The 24,817-nt window shown below is 40.6% G+C and overlaps 1 protein-coding gene across 1 annotated transcript in view; it reads right to left on the bottom strand.

Moving 5' to 3' along the window:
* The window catches only part of DSCAM (Down syndrome cell adhesion molecule), an 853,542-nt gene that overhangs the window by 215,458 nt on the left and 613,267 nt on the right, over positions 1-24,817 (bottom strand). The window contains exon 12 of the mRNA XM_010835014.1: positions 10,836-11,009. Coding sequence (XP_010833316.1) covers positions 10,836-11,009 — 174 coding nt within the window. The remainder of the gene's footprint in view (positions 1-10,835; positions 11,010-24,817) is intronic.

Genomic DNA, 24,817 nt, shown 5'->3' with positions numbered 1-24,817 from the left:
GTGAGTGAACCTTCACCTTTATTTATAGCCACTCTCCATTGCTCATGTTACCACCTGAGCTCAGGGTTCCCACTGATTCTTCATTATGGTGAGCTGTATATTTATTTCATTACATATCACAGTGTAATAATGGTAGAAATGAAATGCACAATAAATGGAACATACCAGAATCATCCCCAAACCAGCCCCTTACTGGTCTGAGGAAAAGTTGTATTTTATGAAACTGGTCCCTGGTGCCAAAAAGGTTGGGGATTGCTGCTATGGAGGATAATCTGCTTTCCTCAGAGTCTATTGATTAAAATGTTAATCTCATTGTGATGCTGGAGAAGACTTGAGATTCCCTTGGACAGCAAGGATATCAAACCAGTCAATCTTAAAGGAAATCAACCCTGAATATTCACTAGGAGGACTGATGCTGAAGCTGAAGCTCCAATACTTTGGCCACCTAATGTGAAAAGCCTGGAAAGACACTGATGCTGGGAAAGACTGAGGGAAGGAGGAGAAGGGGGCAGCAGAGGATGAGATGGTTCAATAGCATCACTGACTCAATGGACTTGAATCTGAGCAAACTCCAGGGGATAGTGAAGGACAGGGAAACCTGGTGTGCTACAGTCCATGGGGTTGAGAAGAGATGGTCACGACTTAGCAACTGAACAACAACAACTCATCCAAAAAATACTTTCCTAGAATCATCTAGACAGGTGTTTGACACTGGGCACCATAGCCTAGCCAAGTGGACATACAACATTAACTGTCACAAACTCACCACTGGCCAACCTGGCACCACACACACTTCTTTACACCATGTTTATTCTCTGAAAAAGACAATAGAGCAGGGCCATACTTCCACTTAACATGATGTAGCTATCTTATGGAAGAACATGCATGTGTGTGTACTCAGTCCTGTCTGACTCTTTGCAACCCCATGGACTGTAGCCCTCCAGGCTCCTTGTCTGTGGGATTTCCCAGGCAAGAGAACAGGAGCGGGTTGCCATTTCCTTCTCCAGGGGATCTATCTTCTCAAACCAGGGATCGAACCCACGTCTCCTCCATCTCCTGCATTAGTATGCAGATTCTTTACCACCAAGCTACCTGGGAAGCCCCTGTGCTCCTCCATAACAGTCCCTAAAATCAACAGCTAAATGGACAGATGCGCACATGTGAACACCTAACGTTTAGGTGCTGGAATCACTAGGCTAAGCATGTGGGGATTTACATAAATAAGTGGGAATATATATATATTTAAAGGCCCACTGCTCACACCCTCTCTGTCTTTCTGATGCAGCCACATCTGGAGCTGCAAAGAGCAGATGACTGGTCACTGCCCTGGTGGCCACAGGGACCCCTCCGTGACCCACCCTTGCATTACAAATGTTCATCAGTGTTCTCATGCACTGTCTTTGGACATGTCCTAACATGAGTTGTTCAGATTGTCCCTGAGAAAGGTCAAACCTGGGAGTCCCCAGGAGCAAAGTGAGCTTATAGCCCAAATACCTGCACACAACGTGACATTAACTGTCACAGGGGAACCTCCAAGCCTCCCCTTTCCATAAGCTTATTTCCATGCAACTGTTCACAAAGCAAATGACAGCCCAGATGAATCGGTGGAGCTTATGATAAAACTGGTGTGGTTTTATTTATTTACCAGGGAACTATTTAATTCGGGGTATGGATTTGTAGTAAAAGCCTATTAGCTTCATCTACAGAGAGCAGAGTTAAGGACTGCCAAGGCAGATAGAAAATTAGAGGGGAATTCTTGAAAGAAGGGAGTCACAGAGAGTGAAAGTCTCAGTATTTGCATATCTTATCTTCCCAAATATTGGATGACTACTAAACAATGCAAAAGGTCACAGGGTGACCAAGAGGGGGCTCCTGTGGGCAGCTAGGCAGTGACCAGGTGGGTCTGCAGGCAGCTCAGTGGAGGCCAGAATGGAGGGCGATGGATGACTGAGGACCGAGGGTGCTGGTACCACCGCCCCCAGAAACCTTGAAACGGCAGACTACCCTGAACTGGCAAAAATAGCTTCAGCTGCTGAGTAGAAGGGTGCCCCCACACAGAAGAAGGAGGAAAAAGAAGTACGGAGGGAAAACACATGTTCTTTCCCACAGAGGAATACTAGTCTGGTGACATTGAAGAGATGCTGTTGGTGTCCTTCACTCTCCATCCACCAGGGACTGACCCCCGCTCTGGGATGTGCCCGAGGTCCCCAGCTTGCCGTTGACCCTCAGCTGTCATTCCTTCGCAGACCCCCCCTCCCCTAACCCAGAGCAGCGTACTGGATGAATTCCAGTTTAGACCGGGTTCCTCAACCCAAATAGGACCCCTCAGGGGTGTTGTGCTGAGCCTGACTTGCTAGGAGAGGAGCAGTGATGGTCAAATTGAGTCCCATGACCTGCTGTCTGCTTTCTATTTAGTCTGGATGCTTCCAGCTGTAAATGAGAATACCCTGACCCATGCTGGCTGAGACAGCAAAGCCATCAAATAACTGGTCCTCCCAGACAATGATGAAACTGGAGGTGGGGAGATCGCAAATGCAGTAGATTAGGGACAAATCTCTACTTTTCTGTTTTTCTTTTTAACAGTAGAAAAAGCACACAACTTTATTCATTTTTACATGCACAGGAGTTCACAAGAAAAAAAAAAAAGAAACTCAAAGAAATGGCTAGACTCAGGGGCTTATGTATCCTTTTAACAAAAAAAGAGGGGTTGGGCTTAAAGGGTCGATGAATTATGGGGAAGTGGCTAGGAAATATACGGGGTTACTAATGGAAAACAGGGACTTTTGTTTGTTTGTTTTTATTCTACCTTCCTTTATGTATCGGTTTTATCCTCAAGAAAATGCCAAAGTGTCGCCATGAATCAAGGTGTCACCTCCAGATAGGGTCAAGAATTTAAAGATGTGTATCTCTTGCAGAGTCTACTATGAAGACTAGGGAAATCTTTTCAGAATGATCACACATCTCTTCTACATTTCATTGACCAAAAGTGGTCACATGCCCATCCTTAAACCAATCGTGCTCAAAGGGAATAGGCTGCCATTGGTTGGTTCAGACTAGAGTTCACATCTACTGGTTCAGACAGGTTGGGATTTACTTGCTGGGGCAGGTGACCTAGCTGCTGTGTTTGCTCTGAGTCAAACGCAAGACTTAGCCAAACATCTCTACTGTCACTCAGTGCATGCAGGGATATCATTAAAAAGTGCCACAAACTGGTGGTTTAAGTAACAGAAATCTATTCTCCTACAGTTTTGGAGCCAGGAGTCTGAAACCAAGGTGTGGGCAGGGCAGTGTTCTTTCTGAAGGACTGAGGGGAGAATCCTTCCTGCCTCTGCTAGCTTCCCTTGGCCGAGGAAGCCCAAGTGCAGTGTCTGTCTTCACATGGCTGATTCCTTCCATGTCTGTGCCCAAATTTCCCCTTTTTGTATGACACTAGTCCTATTGGACTGAGGTCCACAGGACTCCAGTAATACCCCCTTTTACACATTTTATCTGTAAAAATCCTATACCCAAACAAGGTTTCAACTGGGGGTACTGGGGTTAGGACATCAATCTATGAATTCTAGGAGGACACAATTTAACGCTTTATATTTAGAGAGGAGGGGAACTGAAATTCAGGCTGGTGACAAATCGTAGTTGCTCTAGTAGCCTTCCCATCTCGCAGATCCCTTCTTAACACCAAGAACCTTCTGCTGGTGGGATTCCAGGCTCAGGGAAGATGTGAAATGCAAACGTTCAGCTGCCCTCCCTGGCAGGACCCAGCACCCACCATCAGCAATACAGCCACTTGGGGGTCCCACCAGCTAACAGGTCCCTCCACTTCTCCATGCTTCCTTTTCCAGGCTCTGCTCCATCCTTTGCTTCTGACACAGACATCATCACCAAAGCTGCAGGTACTTTTGTCAACTGGACTTCAGATGGGAAGGGCAAGGGCTATGAGCATGCACATACGTGTACATGTCGGATACCGTGCAGGGGGCCTGGTGGGCCCCACGGTTAGGAAAGTGTGTAAACTGGGTGATTTTGAGTCAGGACACCTCGTAGTCTGTTGGAGGCACTGATCCATCTTGGGGGGTGTAATTTAGGAATGACACCAGTAGTCACAGCCTCCAGCTCAATGACAGCTGCCCTCACCCTGCACCAACCACGTGTCTGGCTGAGCCCTCACACGTGAAGGTTCACGTCAGCCCCACTGCAGCCACAGAGAGAGGTGTGTGCACTGTCTCTGTGTTTCACGGTCCTGCAGAGAGGGTGAGGCACCTGCACAGCGCACCGGGCTGGACCAGACGGAACCCAGGCAGTGTGGGCCTGGAGCCTGACTGCTGACCGCTTTACGCATGCCTTTGAGCCTGACTGCTGACCGCTTTACGCATACCTTTGATCCATTTATGTCTCACCAGCCCCAAGGCTGCACCACGGTGTGGATGTGATCTTTCATTTGATAAAGAAATATCAAAACCTAGTTTTCAGTAATAGCTAGTTTGCCACTGGTTCACGGTTGTTTATTCCTCTTCCACCTGCGTGACCCTGTTGTTGTGGGCTTGTAGCTTTCAGCCCAATGTTCTGAGATATTTGCCTGAAAAGTACAACACACAGTCTTCATTTGAGGCCATCCGGGCCTTAATTTTCTAGAAAAGTCATGCTGACCTTTTCTCGTCATGAATCCCTTTGAGGATATCACGAAGGCTACATGTTCCGCGCCCCCCCCCCCCAGATAAACACATACATTTTTACATATGGTTTCAAGGGGTTGCTTAACCCCATGGCATCATTCACAGTCCTTCAGGGCCCAGGAATCAAGGTTCAGAAGGTTTGATATAGAAGCTCTCTGAATTAAAATAATAGAGGGAAAGTAGCATTAGACTAAGACACACATAAGCTATCTTGACAGTTTAAGGAACACAAAATTTTAAATAGTCCCTTGGACAGTAAGGAGATTAAACCAGTCAACTCTAAAGGAAATCAATTCTGAATATTCATTGGAAGAACTGATGCTGAAGCTCCAATACTTTGGCCCTGATGCAAAGAGCCGACTCAATGGAAAAGACCCTGATGCTGGGAAAGATTGAAGGCAGGAGGAGAAGGGGGTGACAGAGGATGAGACGGTTGGAAAGAATCATCAACAGGAATTTGAGCATGGTCCAGAAGATGGTGAAGGACAGGAAGCCTGGGGTGCTGCAGTTCACGGGTTCACAAAGAGTCAGACACGACTGATCGACTGAACAACAGCAGAGCATTCAAATGTGAGTCTGCTACTTCTGTGAGCAGCAAAGAGAAAACACAAACCTGCATCTCTTATGTTTGGAGTACAGAGTGGCCTTTCAGAGTGACCAGGGGAACCTGGGAGCACCCTGTGGGATGGCCTCAGGCCATCATGACCTCCCTGGGGGTCAGCCTAGGGTAGTGCTCCTTCCTCCCCCCAGAGCATCACAGGGCAAGGCTGCAGGTGTTCGTGGGTGAACCTGTCAGTCCTGAGGTGGCACATGAGTGCAGGAAGTTGCAGGGGTTGAATGGACTGTCCAAGGGTGGATATGAACAGATTCTATTTGGGGTGGTGGTGTAGAGTGATGAAATATTGTATTCCACCCCAACACCCACTCTGGCAATAACAGGACAAGAGGTAGCCTGAGGTCAAATCATGTTACTATCCAGAAACAGCCAGGACCTGGGGACTGTCTGACCGGAGTTGGTGCATGCACACTCAGGCATCCCTACATTCTGGGAACACGGAGATCAGGTGGCATGGGACCCAGGGACCTGCTCATAGCGGGGGCCTGAGGACCAAGACTAGACTGGAACCTATGGGTGGACTCTGGGATCCAGAGGTGGGGGAGGGTGGATTCCACGAGTAACAGACTCTCCAGGGAAGCACCTGCTCCTGTTTGATGAGGGATGCTCTATTGCACAGCATGTGGGAATCAGAAGGGACCTGTGAGAGTGGTGGATGAAAGAAGAGCTGCCTGGCATCGTGGGCTAGAGATCCACATGGAAAGCAGTGTTCCCGGAGGCACACAGGCTCAGATTGGCTGGGGCAGAAACCTGGGACAGTGGAGGGTGCAATTTTTGCACCTGAGAAGATAGCTCTTCCACTTGAAAGATTCCACAGCTTCAGGAATTGTTTTCTTAGCACAAAAGACCACATTCCCCAGATCCCAAGTGGTCCCTGATGTGGGGGTGGGAAAGACTTCTGCAGCCCCTGATGGTCCTGGGGTGAGGGATGTAGCATGATCACCAGAGGCCAAATTTGATTCAAAGTCGAGCCCAGTTCCCCTGTCCTTTTTGCCAAAAGTCCTGAACATTATCTGGTGTTTTGGGTCCCTATCCCTGGGATGATCTTTCATAAATGATAAATCAGCATTGAGATTATAATGGTGAATCAGAAGCAGGAATACCAACAAAGCTGGAAGGATATGCACTGATTATTTTTTTATCTCATGATGACTTTCTATCTCACGACCTTTCATTCCAAACATGGTTGCCTGCTATCTTCCCTTCCCATGGCCTCTTTATGTCTGACTCCAAAATGGGAGATGGCAGGGAGGCACTCATAAAATTGCTTTATTATTAGAGTGGTGGGTTTTGAAATCATTGGAGCGGTGGTAAGAAAACTTCCCAGACAGGAAACCCAGTCTGCACCAGGACTTGATTCCCAGCATCCACTGAGTCCTCCTCCAAACCAGGCTCTAGTAGTAGTGTTCGGGTCTTTAAAGTGTATGTAAACTCCAGTGCCAGCCTCCCTGGGCATCCAGAGCTCTCATCTGAGAAGCCACTTTAACTTCCTGACAAACCTGATCAGGTAGAAAGCCCTGTCCTATTGCATTTAAAAATATTTGCAGACCAGTTTTTTTTTTTTTTAATGACTTATAGAAAATAGAGAATACTTAATATTTTTACTGAAGGCAGTACAGTTTCTTTTGAAACATTAAAGAAATCATGCCTGATGCAAGCCTGGGTAGCATCAGATAAGAAGAGCCCAGAACCTCTCTGCTGCAATGTCAGGTATAATCCCGCCATGGCTGCAGGGACATACAATCTGCTTGCTTGGCAGCTGGGTACCAAGTTTGACTGTGCCAGGCCAGAGTGGAGGCTCTCTGTTTCCACTGTCTCCTGTTTTCCTGGTAAAAACTACCTACACACCCACTGGCAGGTCTCCCACGACCATGTGCTCAGCCTAAGCCTGTCAGTGTTCACAGACTCAGTAGTGTTGTTAAGCAAGTACATGAAGATCAAGTGCAAGCCATCGCTCTGTTAGCTGTTGTTTTCGTTTAAATGTGATCACTGGAGGAACAGCGTCACTGTGTATCTTCTGTCTCTGTGCTTTTATATCTCTTCTTGAAATTATGTTTTTGCTTTTCAGAGTTTAAACATTGTGCTTTTAGAGGGTTAAAGATACCAGATGCCTGAAGTTGAAATTATGTACAAAGCTTGTTGTTTAGTCACTCAGTCATGTCTGACTCTGCGGTCTTGTGGACTGCAGCACGCTAAGCTTCCGTGTCTGGTTTGCTCAGACTCATGTCCGTCAAGTTGGTGATGCCATCCAATCATCTCATTCTCTGTCATCCCCTTGTCCTCCTGACTTCAATCTTGTACAAAGCTACCTGAGGGTTATCAAGAACTGGTAAAATGAACTGTTTCATAGATGCACCTCTCTGCTAATAGTCTATATGGTTTGAGAGACAGAAACTAAGATTGGCCAGCTCTAAGAACATCTGTCTTTGATGAACAAACACTCACTATGAATTTTTCTTTCTCTGGTCCCCTCCACTTACCTGGTACAACATTCAAACACAGTTACCCCTCACTTTGAGTCTTTTGATCTCTTATATTTGCTCTCTCTCCCTCCCATGCCTCTGCTTACCCTCAACAACTCTATCTTTCAAACTGCATCCTTCAGGACTAAAAACTCTGGCACCCTGAGTGCTGTTCTGTAGTCACTAATTCTACAAGGGATGGGAACCTGTGTGTTCCAGGTGTCCCCCCCTCTGTCCTGACAGGGGTGCCCTCTGCTGGAGCAGAGCTGTCCACACTCAGGCCTGATGGTCCCAAGGAGGGAAAGCCCATTAAGAGGAAGTGGACATCTTTGTGGTCCCATGTCTACTCTAATACCAGCATCAAAAATATGGAGAGAGATGTGGGGAAACCTTCAATTTCTGCATTTTCAAATTCTACCCATTTTAAAAGATTTTTTCACCCTGACACTTCCCTTAATCTCCTCAAAATGATGGTGCTGTCCTCCCAGGCATCTCTGTGCACCTTACTCTTTTCCTTGCACTGTGATTAGCAGGCTGTACTCCTGCCTTGCTGTCTTCTTTCTCAAAACATACATTCTTTCATTCATGAAGGCAAGGTCCATGGTTGACTGTATTTACATCCTTCAGAGGGTTCTGTATCTATTAGAGCCTAGATATGTATTAGTGGGATAGAAAACAATTTTTTTTTAATTGTTATTCTTAACCACCTTGCTTGGGAGATAAGTGGTAACATTAATGAATGTGATTTTTGCAGGAAGATCCCCTAGAGAAGGAAATGGCAACCTACTCCAGTATTCTTGCCTGGGAATCCCATGGACAGAGGAGCCTGGTGGGCTACAGCCGAAGGGGTCAAAAAGAGTGCGACACAACTTAGCAACTGAGTGACCACCACCACCAGTGAAATGCCTCAGTCAAACATGTGTTAGACTGGTGTAACTCAGTGAACCAATGTTTTTAAAATGACCAATATAGTGTGTTACAGGCTTCGCTTGTGGCTCAGCTGGTAAAGAATCTGCCTGGAATGCGGGAGACCTGGGTTCGATCCCTGGGTTGGGAAGATCCCCTGGAGAAGGGAACGGCCATCCACTCCAGTATTCTGCCCTGGAGAAATGTACTGTACTGTACATGCGCTGTATAGTCCATGGGGTCACAAAGAGCTGGACACAACTAAGCGACATTCACTTTCGCTTTCATAGTGTGTTACAAAATTGTGACTGTGTGCAGTTTCTATTTAAAGGGCAAGAAAGACCAATGGAATAGTGTAACCAAGTATGAAAAGTCATTAATGTTATTTCAAATTCCACATGGTAACTATTTTATTGAAAACCACGACTGATTGAGTTTTGGTATAGAATCACTGAAGAATATCCACAATTATCTGAGAAAGCTACTAAAATATTCTTTCCTTTTCTGACAATATGTCTGTACAAAGCTAAATTTTCTTTATTAATTCAACCAGAACAGTATATTTTAATAGTCTAAATGTAGAAAGAGATATCAGAACTGAACAGTCTTCTATAAAACCATATTTTAAAGGCATTTGTAAAAATGTAAAATGATGCTCGTCTTCTCATTTATTGTTTTGGAAAATAGAATCATTTTTCATTAAAATATGCTATTTTTAGCATGCAAAATATATTCTTTTTGTTTGGGAAAAATGGATCAATATTGGTCAATGTTGGTCCTCAAATCTTGAGTTTCCTTAATATTTCATCAATTTATTATTTTTAAAAATTACCACTTCAACTTTGGATTTAAGTGATATGACTTTTTGTCCTCTAATTATTGCAAATCAGTTTCTCTAGAATATGACATTTAGCAGTCAAAATTATGTATTGATATGTGCACAATGTATTAATATTTCAAAGCAACCTTATTTCAGAACTATAATCTGTTAATGATACAAAAGTATAGCACTAGCCCCAAGCATCCAGTATCATGCATCAAACCTGGACTGGCATCTCGTTTCATACATGATATTTTACATGTTTCGGGAGGAGGGTTCAGGATGGGGAACACATGTATACCTGTGGCGGATTCATTTTGATATTTGGCAAAACTAATACAATTATGTAAAGTTTAAAAATAAAATAAAATTAAAAAAAATAAAAAAAAATAAAAAACAAAAAAACAAAAGTATAGCAATAGATAGCTTGATATTTTCATTGTCATATTAGAAAAAAATAGATTAACTGGAATAAATTCTTGTAGCTAGTCTTTAAGTCTCTGTCTCTCTCACACATAGCACTGAAATTCACTTTTAAGTCCAATCTCCTAATAAATAAGATGGTAGAGATCCTTGAAAACCTATACACAGCATAGTTAAACAAGAGGAAGTCTGATTAAAGCTTGTGGTCAGGAAGACATCTCAATCTACACAGTAGCAAAGCATATAAATGAAGAAAGACGTAAGCCATTCAGTGTAAACTAGATGTACAACCATTTGCTAGTGAGCAATGCTCAGTAGAAGCTGGTCTACTTTATGTCCTCTCTTTGGTGGTTTAGCAACCAAAGTACAAAAATAATTTCACCCTTTCCTATAAGATCTGTCAGCAACATGGACGCTAAGTATAATCCTATATGCTTTATCTTCTTGTAGGGATGTATGTTAATAATGAGGTTTCCAGTTTCTTGATTTCACAGTGATCTTAAAGAAGGAAATCTATGGACAAGCTTGCAAATGACAAAAAGCATGAAGAGACCACTGAAAAGAACACATCTGAGACCTTGCACTAGGCTTTTCCATGATAAAATCAACAGGAGAGAAATCTGGGTGCCAAAGGCAGCAACCCACTCATCGGCTGGGCTGCTCAGAGCCTGAAACCATGGCCAGGGGAGTGGAGGGAGGGAAGCCCAGGGCTCCCTGCCCTGGACACATATTCTGATGCACACTCTGCATATTCTGACAGTCGCTGAACTTCTACTAGCCTCTTCAACTGTATATTTAAGACAGGAAAGCATCAACCCCCCCAGCTGCAACAAACCACATTTTGTTTTGTTTTGTTTTTAAACAGTGTGCGTGGAGACCACTGAAAATGGAAGCCCCAGAGCCCTATTTAGGTAAAATGAAGAGCTCGTCTTCCTTACTTTTCACCGTGAGGTACATGGACTTGCTGACGTCCGCGCCCACATCGTTGCTGACCTTGCACAGGTAGTAGCCACTGTCTTCTTCCACCACGTGCTTGATCAACAGAGACCCATTGCTGAGGACCTGAATTCGGCCATTCAGGGCAATCGGTTGGAACTGGGGAACCCCAGCACCTGGAATAAAATAAAATAAAGAGGAATGGTGATGCCAACAGGAGTAAAAACAGGGAGACAATGAGCTCAAGGTCATCAGACAACACGGGGAGGTGACGGAAGACAATGAACTCAAGGGCATCAGACAACACGGGGAGGTGACGGATGCTGAACACACATCCCAGCAGACAGGCCCCTGATGTGCCAAGACTCTTTTTTCTTTCTTCTGATAATGAAATTCTTGTTTAGGGAGAAACATGTTTATTTAAAATGATAGCATTTCAAACGTTGAGATAAACAGTAAGAGACCTTACAGATAGTTTCCACATAAAAAGCCAGATTTGATGAGCCTTAACTGGTTGATAAATTATTCACAGAAATCACAGTAGAATGACTACAGAAGTAGACATCTTGTGTGTAACTAACTTAATTTGTTGTGTTCCCAGGGACTTAAAATGAATGTAAACAAGAATGCTTCAGGGGGAGGACATTTGAAGACTTCCCACAATGCACACATCTGAGACTACAAGGTGAATACCAATATTGCAGACTTCCCTTCTAAGCGTGGTCTAGAAATACAATGTACTATTAATACCATTTAATGTTATTAAATAACTGTTAGATCATTGCACTAAGACAGCACAATTAAAACACCTTAAAGTGCTTGCATTCAAGGAGATATAGCCCATTTGTCTATGCTATGATCATAAACATGATCCATATAAAAGATCCATATGAAACTATTTTGAAAAATAAACTTAGAAATAATAAAACAGAAGATAAGGGAGATTTCTGGGAAAACAGTAGTTGGTTGAATCAGATGATACTGCTATGTTGCTTTTCCCCCTTCTGGGACTTAGGAGGGTGTGGTCTAGGCCTTGAAAGGCTGATAGGGTTTCTCATATTCTGATCTGAATCTGAAGATTTGGGGAGAATAACCACAGGTGAAGACAACTCCTTCTTTCTAGAGAAAGCCTGAAGCATGGGCCAAATATGTGCTCTAGAGAAGAGCTGCTGGTTTCTGTGTCCCCAGAACCTACGTGGGACCTGAACAGGTGAGAGGTCACCCACTCATGTGGGAAACTTCAGACTTTGTGTATGGGGAAATGAAACAAGAGGGGATACACTTCTTCCTATAGTTTCCCCCATAACTCATCATTTACTTATTGGTGTCCTCAGGTCACAGTGACAGAGACTACTGCTGTGCCTTCTCTTCCCTGTTTCAGCTCCACCAAAGAGACAAAGGAAGTTAACTATGTATCTAAGGGGACCCTCCACAATGAATTTGAAAGGCAAACAGCATTGCTAAAGCAGGTAGGTTCTACCAAAAGAGAACTTCTAGAGAAGATATATGAATTAATTCAAATTTAAAACATAGAATTCCATTTCTGAAAAGGATGGAGAAAGACACAAAAGAATATCACTTCCATTCTAACCACCAAAAGGAGATGGTTAATCTACAAAATCATACTTTTCTTGGAATAAATCACAGAGCAGAAGTCACAGGCAACTGGGTAAAGTTAGTCTGCAAAGAATTTAAAATATCCTACAAGGAGCTATGGCATATGTAAACAATCTCATGTTTGGTAGAGAGTGAGAGAACAAGATCCTGGACATACAAGCAGGAAGAAGTAAAGAACTGGAAATAAGTATAGCCCAATTCAGCTTCTACTCTTTTATGCATCAGAGTATTATAAGATAATAAAATGTTGTAAGATACAAAAAAAAAAAAAAGAAATAAGCAAGCAAGAAGGACCAGAGAGGAAATCATCAACAGTCTTGAAAGCTTAGTATGAAACTGTCGAATAAGAACTTTATGACAACTATGACTAATAACCATAGACAGGTAAGGGATTCAGAAAGAACATTAAAACCATACAAAAGAGAAAGATAGATAAATAAAATGTTAGAAACAATATTTCTACAATATTAGATGTAAGGAATTCCTTAATCTAATTAGCAGATTGAATACAGTAGATAAAATAATTAGTGAACCTGAAGCTAGGCCAACAGAAATTATCCAAATTAAAACAAAAAGTGCAAAAGAGTGAAAAAAACAGAATAGGTTGTCCTAGAGCTGTAGAACAATATCAAATATTCTAACACTGGGTAGTGACAGTCTCAAAAAGAGAAGATAGGGGCAGAAGAAATAATATTTGAAATATAGATGACTTTAATATCACTATCAATCATTTTGACTGAACTGAGATTTATAGAACTCTACATCCTAGAACAGCAGATTCCATGCTAGTTTTGAGTGCACATGGAGCAGTTACCCAGAGATAGTATTTTGGGCCATAATAAAAAGTTCAATAGATGTTATAAGATAAATTAATACAGATTATGTTCTAGTTCCAGAAAAATATCTATTTCTGTTTTACTGACTATGCTAAAGACTTTGACTGTGTGGATCACAATAAACTGTGGAAAATTCTGAAAGAGATGGGCATGCCAGACCACCTGACCTGCCTCTTGGGAAACCTGTATGCACAGGAAGCAACAGTTAGAACTGGACATGGAACAACAGACTGGTTCCAAATAGGAAAAGGAGTACATCAAGGCTGTATACTGTCCCTGTGCTTATTTAACTTATATGCAGAGTACCTCATGAGAAATGCTGGGCTGGAAGAAGCACAAGCTGGAATCAAGATTGCCAGGAGAAATATCAATAACCTCAGATATGCAGATGACATCACCCTTATGGCAGAAAGTGAAGAGGAACTAAAAAGCCTCTTGATGAAAGTGAAAGAGGAGAGTGAAAAAGCTGACTTAAATCTCAACTTTCAGAAAATTGTGATCATGGCATCCGGTCCCATCATTTCATGGCAAATAGATGGGGAAACAGTGGAAACATTGGCTGACTTTATTTTTCTGGGCTCCAAAATCACTGCAGATGGTAACTGCAGCCATGAAATTAAAACATGCTTACTCCTGAGAAGGAAAGTTATGACCAACCTAGACAGCATATTCCACTCCAGTGCTCTTGCCTGGAGAATCCCATGGACGGAGGGCCTGGTAGGCTGCAGTCCATGGGGTTGCTAAGAGTCGGACACGACTGAGCGACTTCACTTTCACTTTTCACTTTCCTACACTGGAGAAGGAAATGGCATCCCACTCCAGTATGCTTGCCTGGAGAATCCCAGGGATGGGTGCCTGGTGGGCCGCTGTCTATGGGTCACACAGGGTCGGACACGACTGATGTGACTTAGCAGCAGCAGCAGCAGCAGACAGCATATTGAAAAGCAGAGACATTACTTTGTCAACAAATGTCCGCCTAGTCAAGGCTATGGTTTTTCCAGTGGCATGTATGGATGTGAGAGTTGGACTCTAAAGAAAACTGAGAGCCAAAGAATTGATGTTTTGAACTGTGGTGTTGGAAAAGACTCTTGAGAGTCCCCTGGACTGCAAAGAGATCCAACCAGTCTATCCTAAAGGAGATCAGTCCTGGGTGTTCATTGGTAGGACTGATGTTGAAGCTGATACTCCAATACTTCGGCCCCCTGATGTGGAGAGCTGACTCATTTGAAAAGACCCTGTTGCTGGGAAAGATTGAGGGCAGAAGGAGAAGGTTGATGACAGAGGACGAGATGGTTGGATGGCATCACTGACTCAATGGACATGGGTTTGGATGAACTCTGGGAGTTGGTGATGGACAGGGAGGCCTGGCATGCTGTGGTTCATGGGGTCGCAAAGAGTTGGACACAACTGAGCGACTGAACTGATGTTCTAGTTCCACAGAAAAACTAACATTGAGATCAATAACAGAAATGTATCTGGGAAAAACCTCAAATATTTGAAAATTAAACAATGCAATTCTAAATAACTCATGAGTCAAAGAAGAAATCACCAAAATAATTAGAAGATATATATATATATATACACATATACACACACATATATTTTTGAGTTGAATAAGAATGTAAATACAGTATATCAAAATGCATGGAATGCAGTTAAAAGCAACACTTAGATGGAAGTTTGTAGCATTAATGTTTGTGTTGGAAAAGGAAAAAGATCGCACATCAGTGATCCCCCTTCAGAAGCTATTCAAAAAGAGCAAATAAAATCCAAAGTTAGGAGAAATAAGGAAATTAATAGCGAGAAAAACTGAAATCGATGAAATAAGAAAACATAAAAAAACTAAAGAAAAAATCAATAAAACAAAAATATAGTTCTTCAAAAAAAATATATGATAGATAAACCTCTATCAGGACTGGTCAAGAAGAAGGGAGAGATATAAGCTACAAATAAAAATCATGAAAGAGGCTATCACTGCAGCCCTTACTTGAATTAAGAGGATAATAGAAAAATATTAGGAATAATTTTGTGCCAATAAATTTGAAAAGTTTTATTAAATAATAAATTTCTGGGACAAAACAAACTCTCAAAGAACAGTCTGGAAAAATTAGATAACCTTAATAGTCCCATATCTATAAATACTTTTAATTTATTGTTAAAAATCTCCTACAAGAATATTCAAAGCCGAGACAGCTTCAGTAGTGAGGTTAGCTAACACTTAAAAAAATACCAATTTTACATGAAGTCTTTCAGAAAATACAAGAGGAAGGTGTACTTTATCACTGATTTTATGAGGCCAACATCATCTCAATGCCAAAATCAAATAAATACCTTAGAACTACTGATCAAAATCTACAACAAACCTAGACATAAAAATCCGTAACCAAATGTTAGCAAGTTAGGTTTATCAACATATAAAAAAAAAATATGACCAAGTGAAATTTAATCTAGGAATGCAAGGTTGGTTTAAATTCAAAGATTAGTTAATGAAATTCTTCATATCAACAGACCAACAAAGAAGCACAATATGATTACTTGAATGAATACAAAGAAAGAATAAAAAATATTTTATAGAATTCAGCAATCTGATAAGACCCTGGTAAAAATCTCATAGTAAACTAGTTGTAAAATGGAATAACTTGAGAAAAGATTTGAAAAAAGTCCCAACTAGCATCATTTTTTTACTCAATTGTAAAAACTATTTTCCACCAAAGATCAAGAAAGAGACAAGGAGTTCTGGTCTTGACCTTTTTATTCAAGGTTATTCTGAAGATTCTAGCAAGAACAATAGAAAAAGTAAAAGAAATAAAGTGCACATATATTAGAAAAGAAGAATGGAACTGCCTTCCCTCATGGATGACAGAATTATTTATAGATGATCAAAAGTGCCTATAAAACAGTTGCTAGAAAAATAAGTGAGTTTAGCAAAGTCATAGAACACATGGATACATCAAAATATAAAATTTAAAGCTAATTGTATCTATATATGTAACAGGTAATTGGAAACTGAAATTTTTAAAAAGCAATAATATTGCATTAAAGCATGAAATATTTGGAGATAAATTTTAACAAGATAAATGCAAGATTGGCCTATTGAAAACTGCAAAAGTTGTTGCTAACAATTATAGAAGACCTAAATAAATGGAGATGGACTATTCATTATACTATGTTCATGGATAGAAATTCTCAATATTTTCAGTGATTGGAAATCTTTTTCTATAAAAGGCCAAAGAACAAATTGGTTTGCAATCTGTCACAAATATTTTATGTTTGCAAGTCTGTGACATTCCTTTTTTCTGTCATTGAAGCATGAAAGCAGTGATAGAAAATACATGTGTGTGTGGGTACTTAGTTGATCAGTCGTGTCCGACTCTTGTGACCCCATAGACTGTAGCCTCCTAGGCTCCTCTGTCCATGGGATTCTCCAGTCAAGAATATTGGAGTGGGTTGCCATTTCCTTCTCCAGGGGATCTTCCCGACCCAGGAATCGAACCCAGGTCTTCTGCACTGGAGGCATACTCTTTATTCATTGAGCTACAGAGGAAGCCAAATACATAAATCAGCACAATCATGTTTCAATAACACTTATTTACAAAAGCAGGTTTTGAGCAGGATTTGACTTATGGTTCAGTTTGCTGACGTCTGATTTAAAGGTATTACTGATAAAAAAAAAAAAAAAGTATATGGATGTAAGTGAAAGTGACTCAGTCATGTCCGACTCTTTGGAATTCTCTAGGCCAGAATACTGGAGAGGGTAGCCTTTCCCTTTGTCAGGGAATCTTCATAACCCCAGGACTGAACCCAGGTATCCCGCATTGCAGGCAGATTCTTTACCAGCTAAGCCACAAGGGAAGCCCAAGAATACTGGAGTGGGTAGCCTATCCCTTCTCAGCGGATCTTCTCAACCCAGGGATCGAACTGGGGTCTCCTGCTTTGCAGGCAGAGTCTTTACCAACTGAGCTATCAGGGAAGCCCATATGGAAGGATGTGAAGTTAGAGGAGTGGTATATACTAGCAATACTCACACATCTGCTTTAGTTCTGTATCTCATATATAATGTATGAAAAAGATTTCTGTGGTGGCTTAGACAGCCTTTCATAACATCATTCTAATAGATAAATGGTTTTAATTCATCTTATTTATAAAGAATTCAAAATCAGGGATGAAAAAAACATTATAGTAGTTTTTAATGTTGAGTTTTCCAAAAAGTTTGTTTGGAAAGATGTCATGCAATAGTCATGGAAAAATGCAAACAAATGTTTTGGCCAACTCAATACTTTCGGAGCTACTTTCTTCAGTATCAGCTACTGGTTGTTTTATAAAGTAAGATGAAACGAGCAAAATTATTCCTACACCTTTTACTCCTTGGGAATAGACCAAAAAATTATCAAAATGCATAACATGCAAAATTACAACAGAAACACATACAATATTAATTATTTAAAACTTAATTCATATGAATATTCACAGAATATTTAAACAGATGTTTGATGATTAATGAAAATATTTGCCATAAGGGTGGTGTCATCTACATATCTGAAGTTATTGATATTTCTCCTGGCAATCTTGATTCCAGTTTGTGCTTCATCCAGACTGGCATTTTGCATGACATACTCTGCATATAAGTTAAATAAGCAGGGTGACAATATACAGCCTTGACGTACTTCTTTCCCAATTTGGAACCAGTCCTTTGTTTCATGTCCAGTTCTAACTGTTTCTTCTTGACATGCATACAGGTTTTGCAGGAGACAGGTAAAGTGGTCTGGTATTCCCATCTGTTTAAGAATTTTCCAGTTTGTTGTGATCCACACAGTTAAAGGCTTTAGCATAGTCAATGAAGCAGAATTAGATATTTTTCTGGATTTCTCTTCCTTTTTCTATGATCCAGTCGATGCTGGTAATGTGATCTCTGGTTCCTCTTCCTTTTCTAAGTCCAGTTTGCACATCTGGAAGTTCTTGGTTCATGTACTGTTGAAGCCTAACTTGAAGGATTTTGAGCATTACTTTGCTAGTGTGCGAAATGAGTGCAACTGTGCAGTAGTTTGAAGATTCTTTAGCATAGTCTTTCTTTAGGATTGGAATGAAAACTGACCTTTTCTCCTTTAAGCACATATAAAATTGTGCTTTGTCTTTACAAAATAGTGATTATTGTCCAATTACTAAGCACCCACTACGTGGTGGATCCAGGGCAGTTTGCTATGGTTACAAAAGATGGCATCCTCTTTGTCAGCTTCTCTCTCTCAGGTCAGAACCCTCACTCTGGGGAAATGTGAGCTGTTACATTGTAAGCCTACCTGTAAAGAGAGTTCCTCAAGGGTTTTCTTCAAACAAAGTTCTGTGAGAAGCTGGATCCTGCCAGCAACCACACAAGTGGGCTTGGACTTTGAGATGACTGCATTCCTGGCCAGAAACCTGACTGCGGCGCTGAGAGACCTTCATCTAGAGCACTCGACTAAGCCGTACTCAGACTCCTGCCCCAAAGAAATCCGAAGATCGTAAGAATTCATTATCATTGTTAAGTCACCAAGCTTAGGGGTTATCTGTTACACAGCAAGCAATCTCCAGTACACTGGGAGAAACTAGGTAATCAGGAAGGCACTCAGTTCCTCAGCTTCCTTATCTGTAAAATGGATTAATCACAGGTCCTCCTTCATAAGGTGGTAGAGACATATAAATTCTTAAACTGGTGGTAGGGCATAGAGTATGTACACACTATTGCTGCTTGTTTTTTCTAATTCTTGTTCTAATTCTTTAATCATTTAATGCTAGTTGACTTTAGATCTTTCCTATTCCACAAGACTAAGAACCATGTTTCAGTGGACCTCTCTGCTTATCAATCAGTTCAATAGAAAGATATAGTGGAAAAGAGGCTCTTTGGTAAATCCTTGGAGTGGAATTCTGTATATTTTAGTGCTAAAATGTATTGTGAAGTTGCTTAGTAAAAGATGGAGCTATTTTATTTCCACCGGTTGGGGTTCATTTTTCCCTCAGACACGTGCACTATTACTTTTTTTGATCTTCATCAATATGGTATATATCTCATTATTTTAATTTACATGATTTTACTAATTTTTGTATTACTTTTTGCCTTTGCTTATAAATGTTCACTCACTAAGTCATGTCTGACTCTTTGACACTCTATGAACTGCAGCACGCCAGCTCCCTTGTGCGCCAGTGTGTCCCAGAGTTTACTCAAATTCATGTCAATTAAGTCAATGATGCTGTCTAACCATCTCATCCTCTGCCACCCTCTTCTCCTTTTATCTTCAATCTTTTCCAGCATCAGGGTCTTTTCCAAGGTGTCAGTTCTTTGCATCAGGTGACCTGATTGGAATTTCAGCTTCAGCATCAGTCTTTGTAATGAATCTTCAAGACTGATTTCCTTTAGGATGGACTGGTTTGATTTCCTGGCTGTCCAAGGGACTCTTAAGAGTCTTCTCAGAACTACAATTTGAAAGCATCAATTCTTTGGTGCTCAGCCTTCTTTATGGTCCAACTCTCACATCCATACATGACTACTGAAAAAACCATAGCTTTGACTATACAGACCTTTGTTGCAAAGTGACATCTCTGCTTTTTATTGCGCTGTCTAGGTTTGCCATAGCCTTCATTCCAAGGAGAAAGCATCTTTTAATTTCACACCTTCTGACCTGGGGAACTCATCTTCTGGTGTCATATCTTTTTGCTTTTTCACATTATTCAGGGTTATTGTAGCAAGAATGCTGGAGTGGTTTTCCCTTCACTCCACCAGGAGATTACGTTTTGTCAGAACTCTTCACTCTGACCCATCCATCTTGGGAGGCCCTGCATGGCATAGCTTCATTGACTTACACAAGCCCTTTTGCCACAACAAGGCTATGATCTATGAAGGGATGCTCATAGATAAGTGAGCATCTTTTAATGAATTTGTACTTGTTTTTTGGAGATCATTATGTCTATATTCTTTGCTATATTCATGTATCTACTGGATACATCAGTAACCTCAGATATGCAGATGATACCACACTTATGGCAGAAAGTGAAGAAGAACTAAAGAGCCTCTTGATGAAAGTGAAAGAGAGAATGAAAACTCTGACTTAAAACTCAACATTCAAAAAAATGAAGATCCCATCACTTCCTGGCAAATAGATGGGGAAACAACGGAAACAGTGAGAGACTACTTTTGGAGGTTCCAAAATCACTGCAGATGGTGATTGCAGCCATGAAATTAAAAGATGCTTGCTCCTTGGAAAAAAGCTATGACCAACCTAGACAGCATAATAAAAAGCAGAGACATTACTTTGCCAACAAAAGTCTATCTAGTGAAGGCTATGGATTTTCCAGTAGTCATGTATGGATTTTCCAGTAGTCATGTATGGATGTGAGAGTTGGGGTATAAAGAAAGCTGAGTGCTGAAGAATTGATGCTTTTGAACTGTGGTATTGAAGAAGACTCTTGAGAGTTCCTTGGATGGCAAGGAGATCATACCAGTCCATCCTAAAGGAAATCAGTCTTGAATATTCTTTGGAAGAACAGATGCTGAAACTGAAACTCCAATACTTTGGCCACCTGATGTGAAGAACTGATTCACTGGAAAAGACCCTGATGGTGGGAAAGATTGAAGGTAGGAGGAGAAGGGGATGACAGAGGATGAGATGGCTTAATGGCTTCATCGACTAGATGGACATTAGTTTGAGGAAGCTCTGGGAGTTGGTGCTGTGCAGGGAAGCCTGGTGTGCTGCAGTCCATGCAGTCACAAAGAGTTTAGTCGACTGAACTAAACTGCTGGATTTTGTCTTTTTCTTCTTTTGCCAAAGCACTTTGAGTCCTAAAAATGATTCTATATTCCTATTTTTAGAAAACTTTATTTTTCTTCATGTTGTTTCAATCAGGATTGCGTTTTAGATATTATCAGCTACCTTTTCATCATTTATTGAGATGATCATACTTCTTTTTATTATAAAAGTTTATTGCATCTTTTAAGGTCTGGTTTCATAAATTATAAAACTCCTTCTTATGGATAATATGTTCATTATGGTAAGGATAAATATTATTGAACCTTAAAAATCAGAGGAAAAAGACTTTGATTTTTATTTATGTGCTTAATTTTGGTAAACTGTTTGAAAAGTCTATAAATGCTATCGATGCCTTTCTCAAAGTTAACTGCAAATTGGGAGCCAGATCTAGACTAATACACACAACCTGAAAATTCAGCCAAATGTAGGATTTTTAAAATATATCCATAAGGCAGCAAATCAGGAAATCTGAAAATGCTATGGAATTTACAAATTATATAAAAATGTGTTACAAAGCCCTGAAACATCAAAATGCTGATAGAATGTGAGAAATTTATAGGATTGTTCATGTCAAAAACACAAATGCTTTCTTTTCCTTGAAGAATTTTCACCAGAGAAATACAATATTTGACCCATCTATAGTAAAAGAGTTACAATAAAATTCAGCTTCATTGCTAAGCCTTCTCAGTTGAGTAGCTGAAGAAGATTATCTATTAATTCCTATGTGGACTGAGAGCAGTCTCTTCATTACTAAAAGATCCTAGTGGAGACAGAGACAATGTATAAGTGCAGTTGAATACCATTATATCTTTTTTTTTTCATCAGAAAATGAACCAAACTTGATGGGATATAGCATTTATAAATGTGATCATGCTAAACAGAGTCATTCATCCACCATATGGACAACAGTTCCAATGGTGAGCACATGTTCAATCAGAGGAAAGTGGACTTGGCCTTGACTTGACAGAATTATAGTTCATTGACTTTAGATGCATCATTATCATAAAGAACAAAATTTAACACAGTGCACACACTATTTCAAAAATCTGCAATCCTGTTAGCATAATGTAAGCACTTTGGGTAATTAGCTAGAAGATACACTTACAAAACCAGAAATCATTAATTAAAACTTGGTCAGTTTTCTGTGGCTAGTTGAGGTCAAGTGGGGACCATTTTAATGCTCCATTACATGAAAAGAAAGTGTTCACACATTATATAAGGCACATACTGAATGACTGGGTATGTTCCTACTGCGTGACCCTTCTTATTTATTGAAAAGCTATGTCTAGCAGGACTTTCAAGAACTGAGAGGATGGAAACAGGAAAAAGAGAAACCGAGTGTTGCCAAGTAAGCCTGCTTTGAAGGCAGCAGTAAACACCATCTTTGTTTCATCTCCGCTTCCCTTTGAGGTCTTTGCAGGTCTATAGGGAGAGGATTTGACCAAGAATCAGAACTGAGTTCTAATGGTATCTCTGAATCCTAAGGAACTGGGCCCTTGAGCAAGTATTAGCTTATTCTGTCTGCATCCTTGATGTCATCATATATGAAATGGGAAGAAGAACCCGTTTCTAAGCCATATAGATTGTTCACACAAAAGGGAACAAGGTTGCATGAATGCAAGTGGGCATCAGTGCCCATATGCTGGGACCAGAAGATGCTGGTCAATGAGAACACTCAGAGAGTTTCTTGGAAGGTGAAAGATGATTTTTCTGTAGGAGAAAATAGGAAGGATATGGCTTTCTGCTCCCTAGGCTGTACCCTAGATGACCAGGCTCTACGTTATTTCTCTCCTGCACCAAAGAATCAAAGCATAGTCCCTTTATATATATATATATATTTTTTTTTTAATTGGAGGCTAATTACTTTACAATATTGTATTGGTTTTGCCATACATTGACATAAATCCACCACGGGTGTACATGTGTTCCCTATCCTGAACCCCCCTCCCACCTCCCTCCCCATCCCATCCCTCTGGGTCATCCCAGTGCACCAGCCCCGAACATCCTGTGTCATGCATCAAAACTGGACTGGCGATTTGTTTCACATGTGATAATATACATGTTTCAATGCCATTCTCCCAAATCATCCCACCCTCACCGTCTCCCACAGAGTCCAAAAGACTGTTCTATATATCTGTGTCTCTTTTGATGTCTTGCATACAGGGTTATCATTACCTTCTTTTTAAATTCCATATATATGCATTAGTATACTGTATTGGTGTTTTTCTTTCTGGCTTACTTCACTCTGTATAATAGGCTCCAGTTTCACCCACTTCATTAGAACTGATTCAAATGTATTCTTTTTAATGGCTGAGTAATACTCCATTGTGTATATGTACCACAGCTTTCTTATCCATTTGTCTGCTGATGGACATCTATGTTGTTTCCATGTCCTGGCTATTATAAACAGTGCTGCGATGAACATTGGGGTACACGTGTCTCTTTCAATTCTGGTTTCCTCAGTGTGTATGCCCAGCAGTGGGATTGCTGGGTCGTATGGCAGTTCTATTCCAGTTTTTTAAGGAATTTCCATACTGTTCTCCATAGTGGCTGTACTAGTTTGCATTCCCACCAACAGTGTAAGAGAGTTCCTTTGTCTCCACACCCTCTCCAGAATTTATTGCTTGTAGGCTTTTGGATAGCAGCCATTCTGACTGGCGTGAAATGGTACCTCATTGTGGTTTTGATCTGCATTTCTCTAATAATGAGTGATATTGAGCATCTTTTCATGTGTTTGTTAGCCATCTGTATGTCTTCTTTGGAGAAATGTCTGTTTACTTCTTTGGACCATTTTTTGATTGGGTCGTTTATTTTTCTGGAATTGAGCTGCAGGATTGCTTGTGTATTTTTGAGATTAATTCTTTGTCAGTTGCTTCATTTGCTATTATTTTCTCCCATTCTGAAGGTTGTCTTTTCACCTTGCATATAGTTTCCTGTGTTGTGCAGAAGCGTTTAATTTTAATTAGGTATCATTTGTTTATTTTTGCTTTTATTTCCAATATCCTGGAAGGTGGGTCATAGAGGATCCTGCTGTGATGTATGTCAAAGAGTGTTTTGCCTATGTTCTCCTCCAGGAGTTTTATAGTTTCTGGTCTTATGTTTAGATCTTTAATCCATTTTAAGTTTATTTTTGTGTATGGTGTTAGAAAGTGTTCTAGTTTCATTCTTTTACAAGTGGTTGACCAGTTTTCCCAGCACCACTTGTTAAAGAGATTGTTTTTTCTCCATTGTATATTCTTGCCTCCTTTGTCAAAGATAAGGTGTCTATAGGTGTGTGGATTTATCTCTGGGCTTTCTATTTTGTTCCATTGATCTATATTTCTGTCTTTGTGCCAGTATCATACTGTTTTGATGACTGTGGCTTTGTAGTAGAGCCTGAAGTCAGGCAGGTTGATTCCTCCAGTTCCATTCTTCTTTCTCAAGATTGCTTTGGCTATTTGAGGTTTTTTGTATTTCCATACAAATTGTGAAATTATTTGTTCTAGCTCTGTGAAAAATACTGTTGGTAGCTTGATATGGATTGCATTGAATCTATAGATTGCTTTGGGTAGTATACTCATTTTCACTATATTGATTCTAAAACCTGACAAAGATGCCACAAAAAAAGAAAACTACAGGCCAATATCACTGATGAACATAGATGCAAAAATCCTTAACAAAATTCTAGCAAATAGAATCCAACAACATATTAAAAAGATCATACATCATGACCAAGTGGGCTTTATCCCAGGGATGCAAGGATTCTTCAATATCCAC

The sequence above is a fragment of the Bison bison genome, unplaced genomic scaffold (genome assembly GCF_000754665.1).
Source record: "Bison bison bison isolate TAMUID 2011002044 unplaced genomic scaffold, Bison_UMD1.0 scf7180017864037, whole genome shotgun sequence".
Classification (NCBI taxonomy): domain Eukaryota; kingdom Metazoa; phylum Chordata; class Mammalia; order Artiodactyla; family Bovidae; genus Bison; species Bison bison.
Note: the sequence above shows the minus strand (reverse complement) of the source record. Positions and strands in the feature narration are given on the sequence as shown.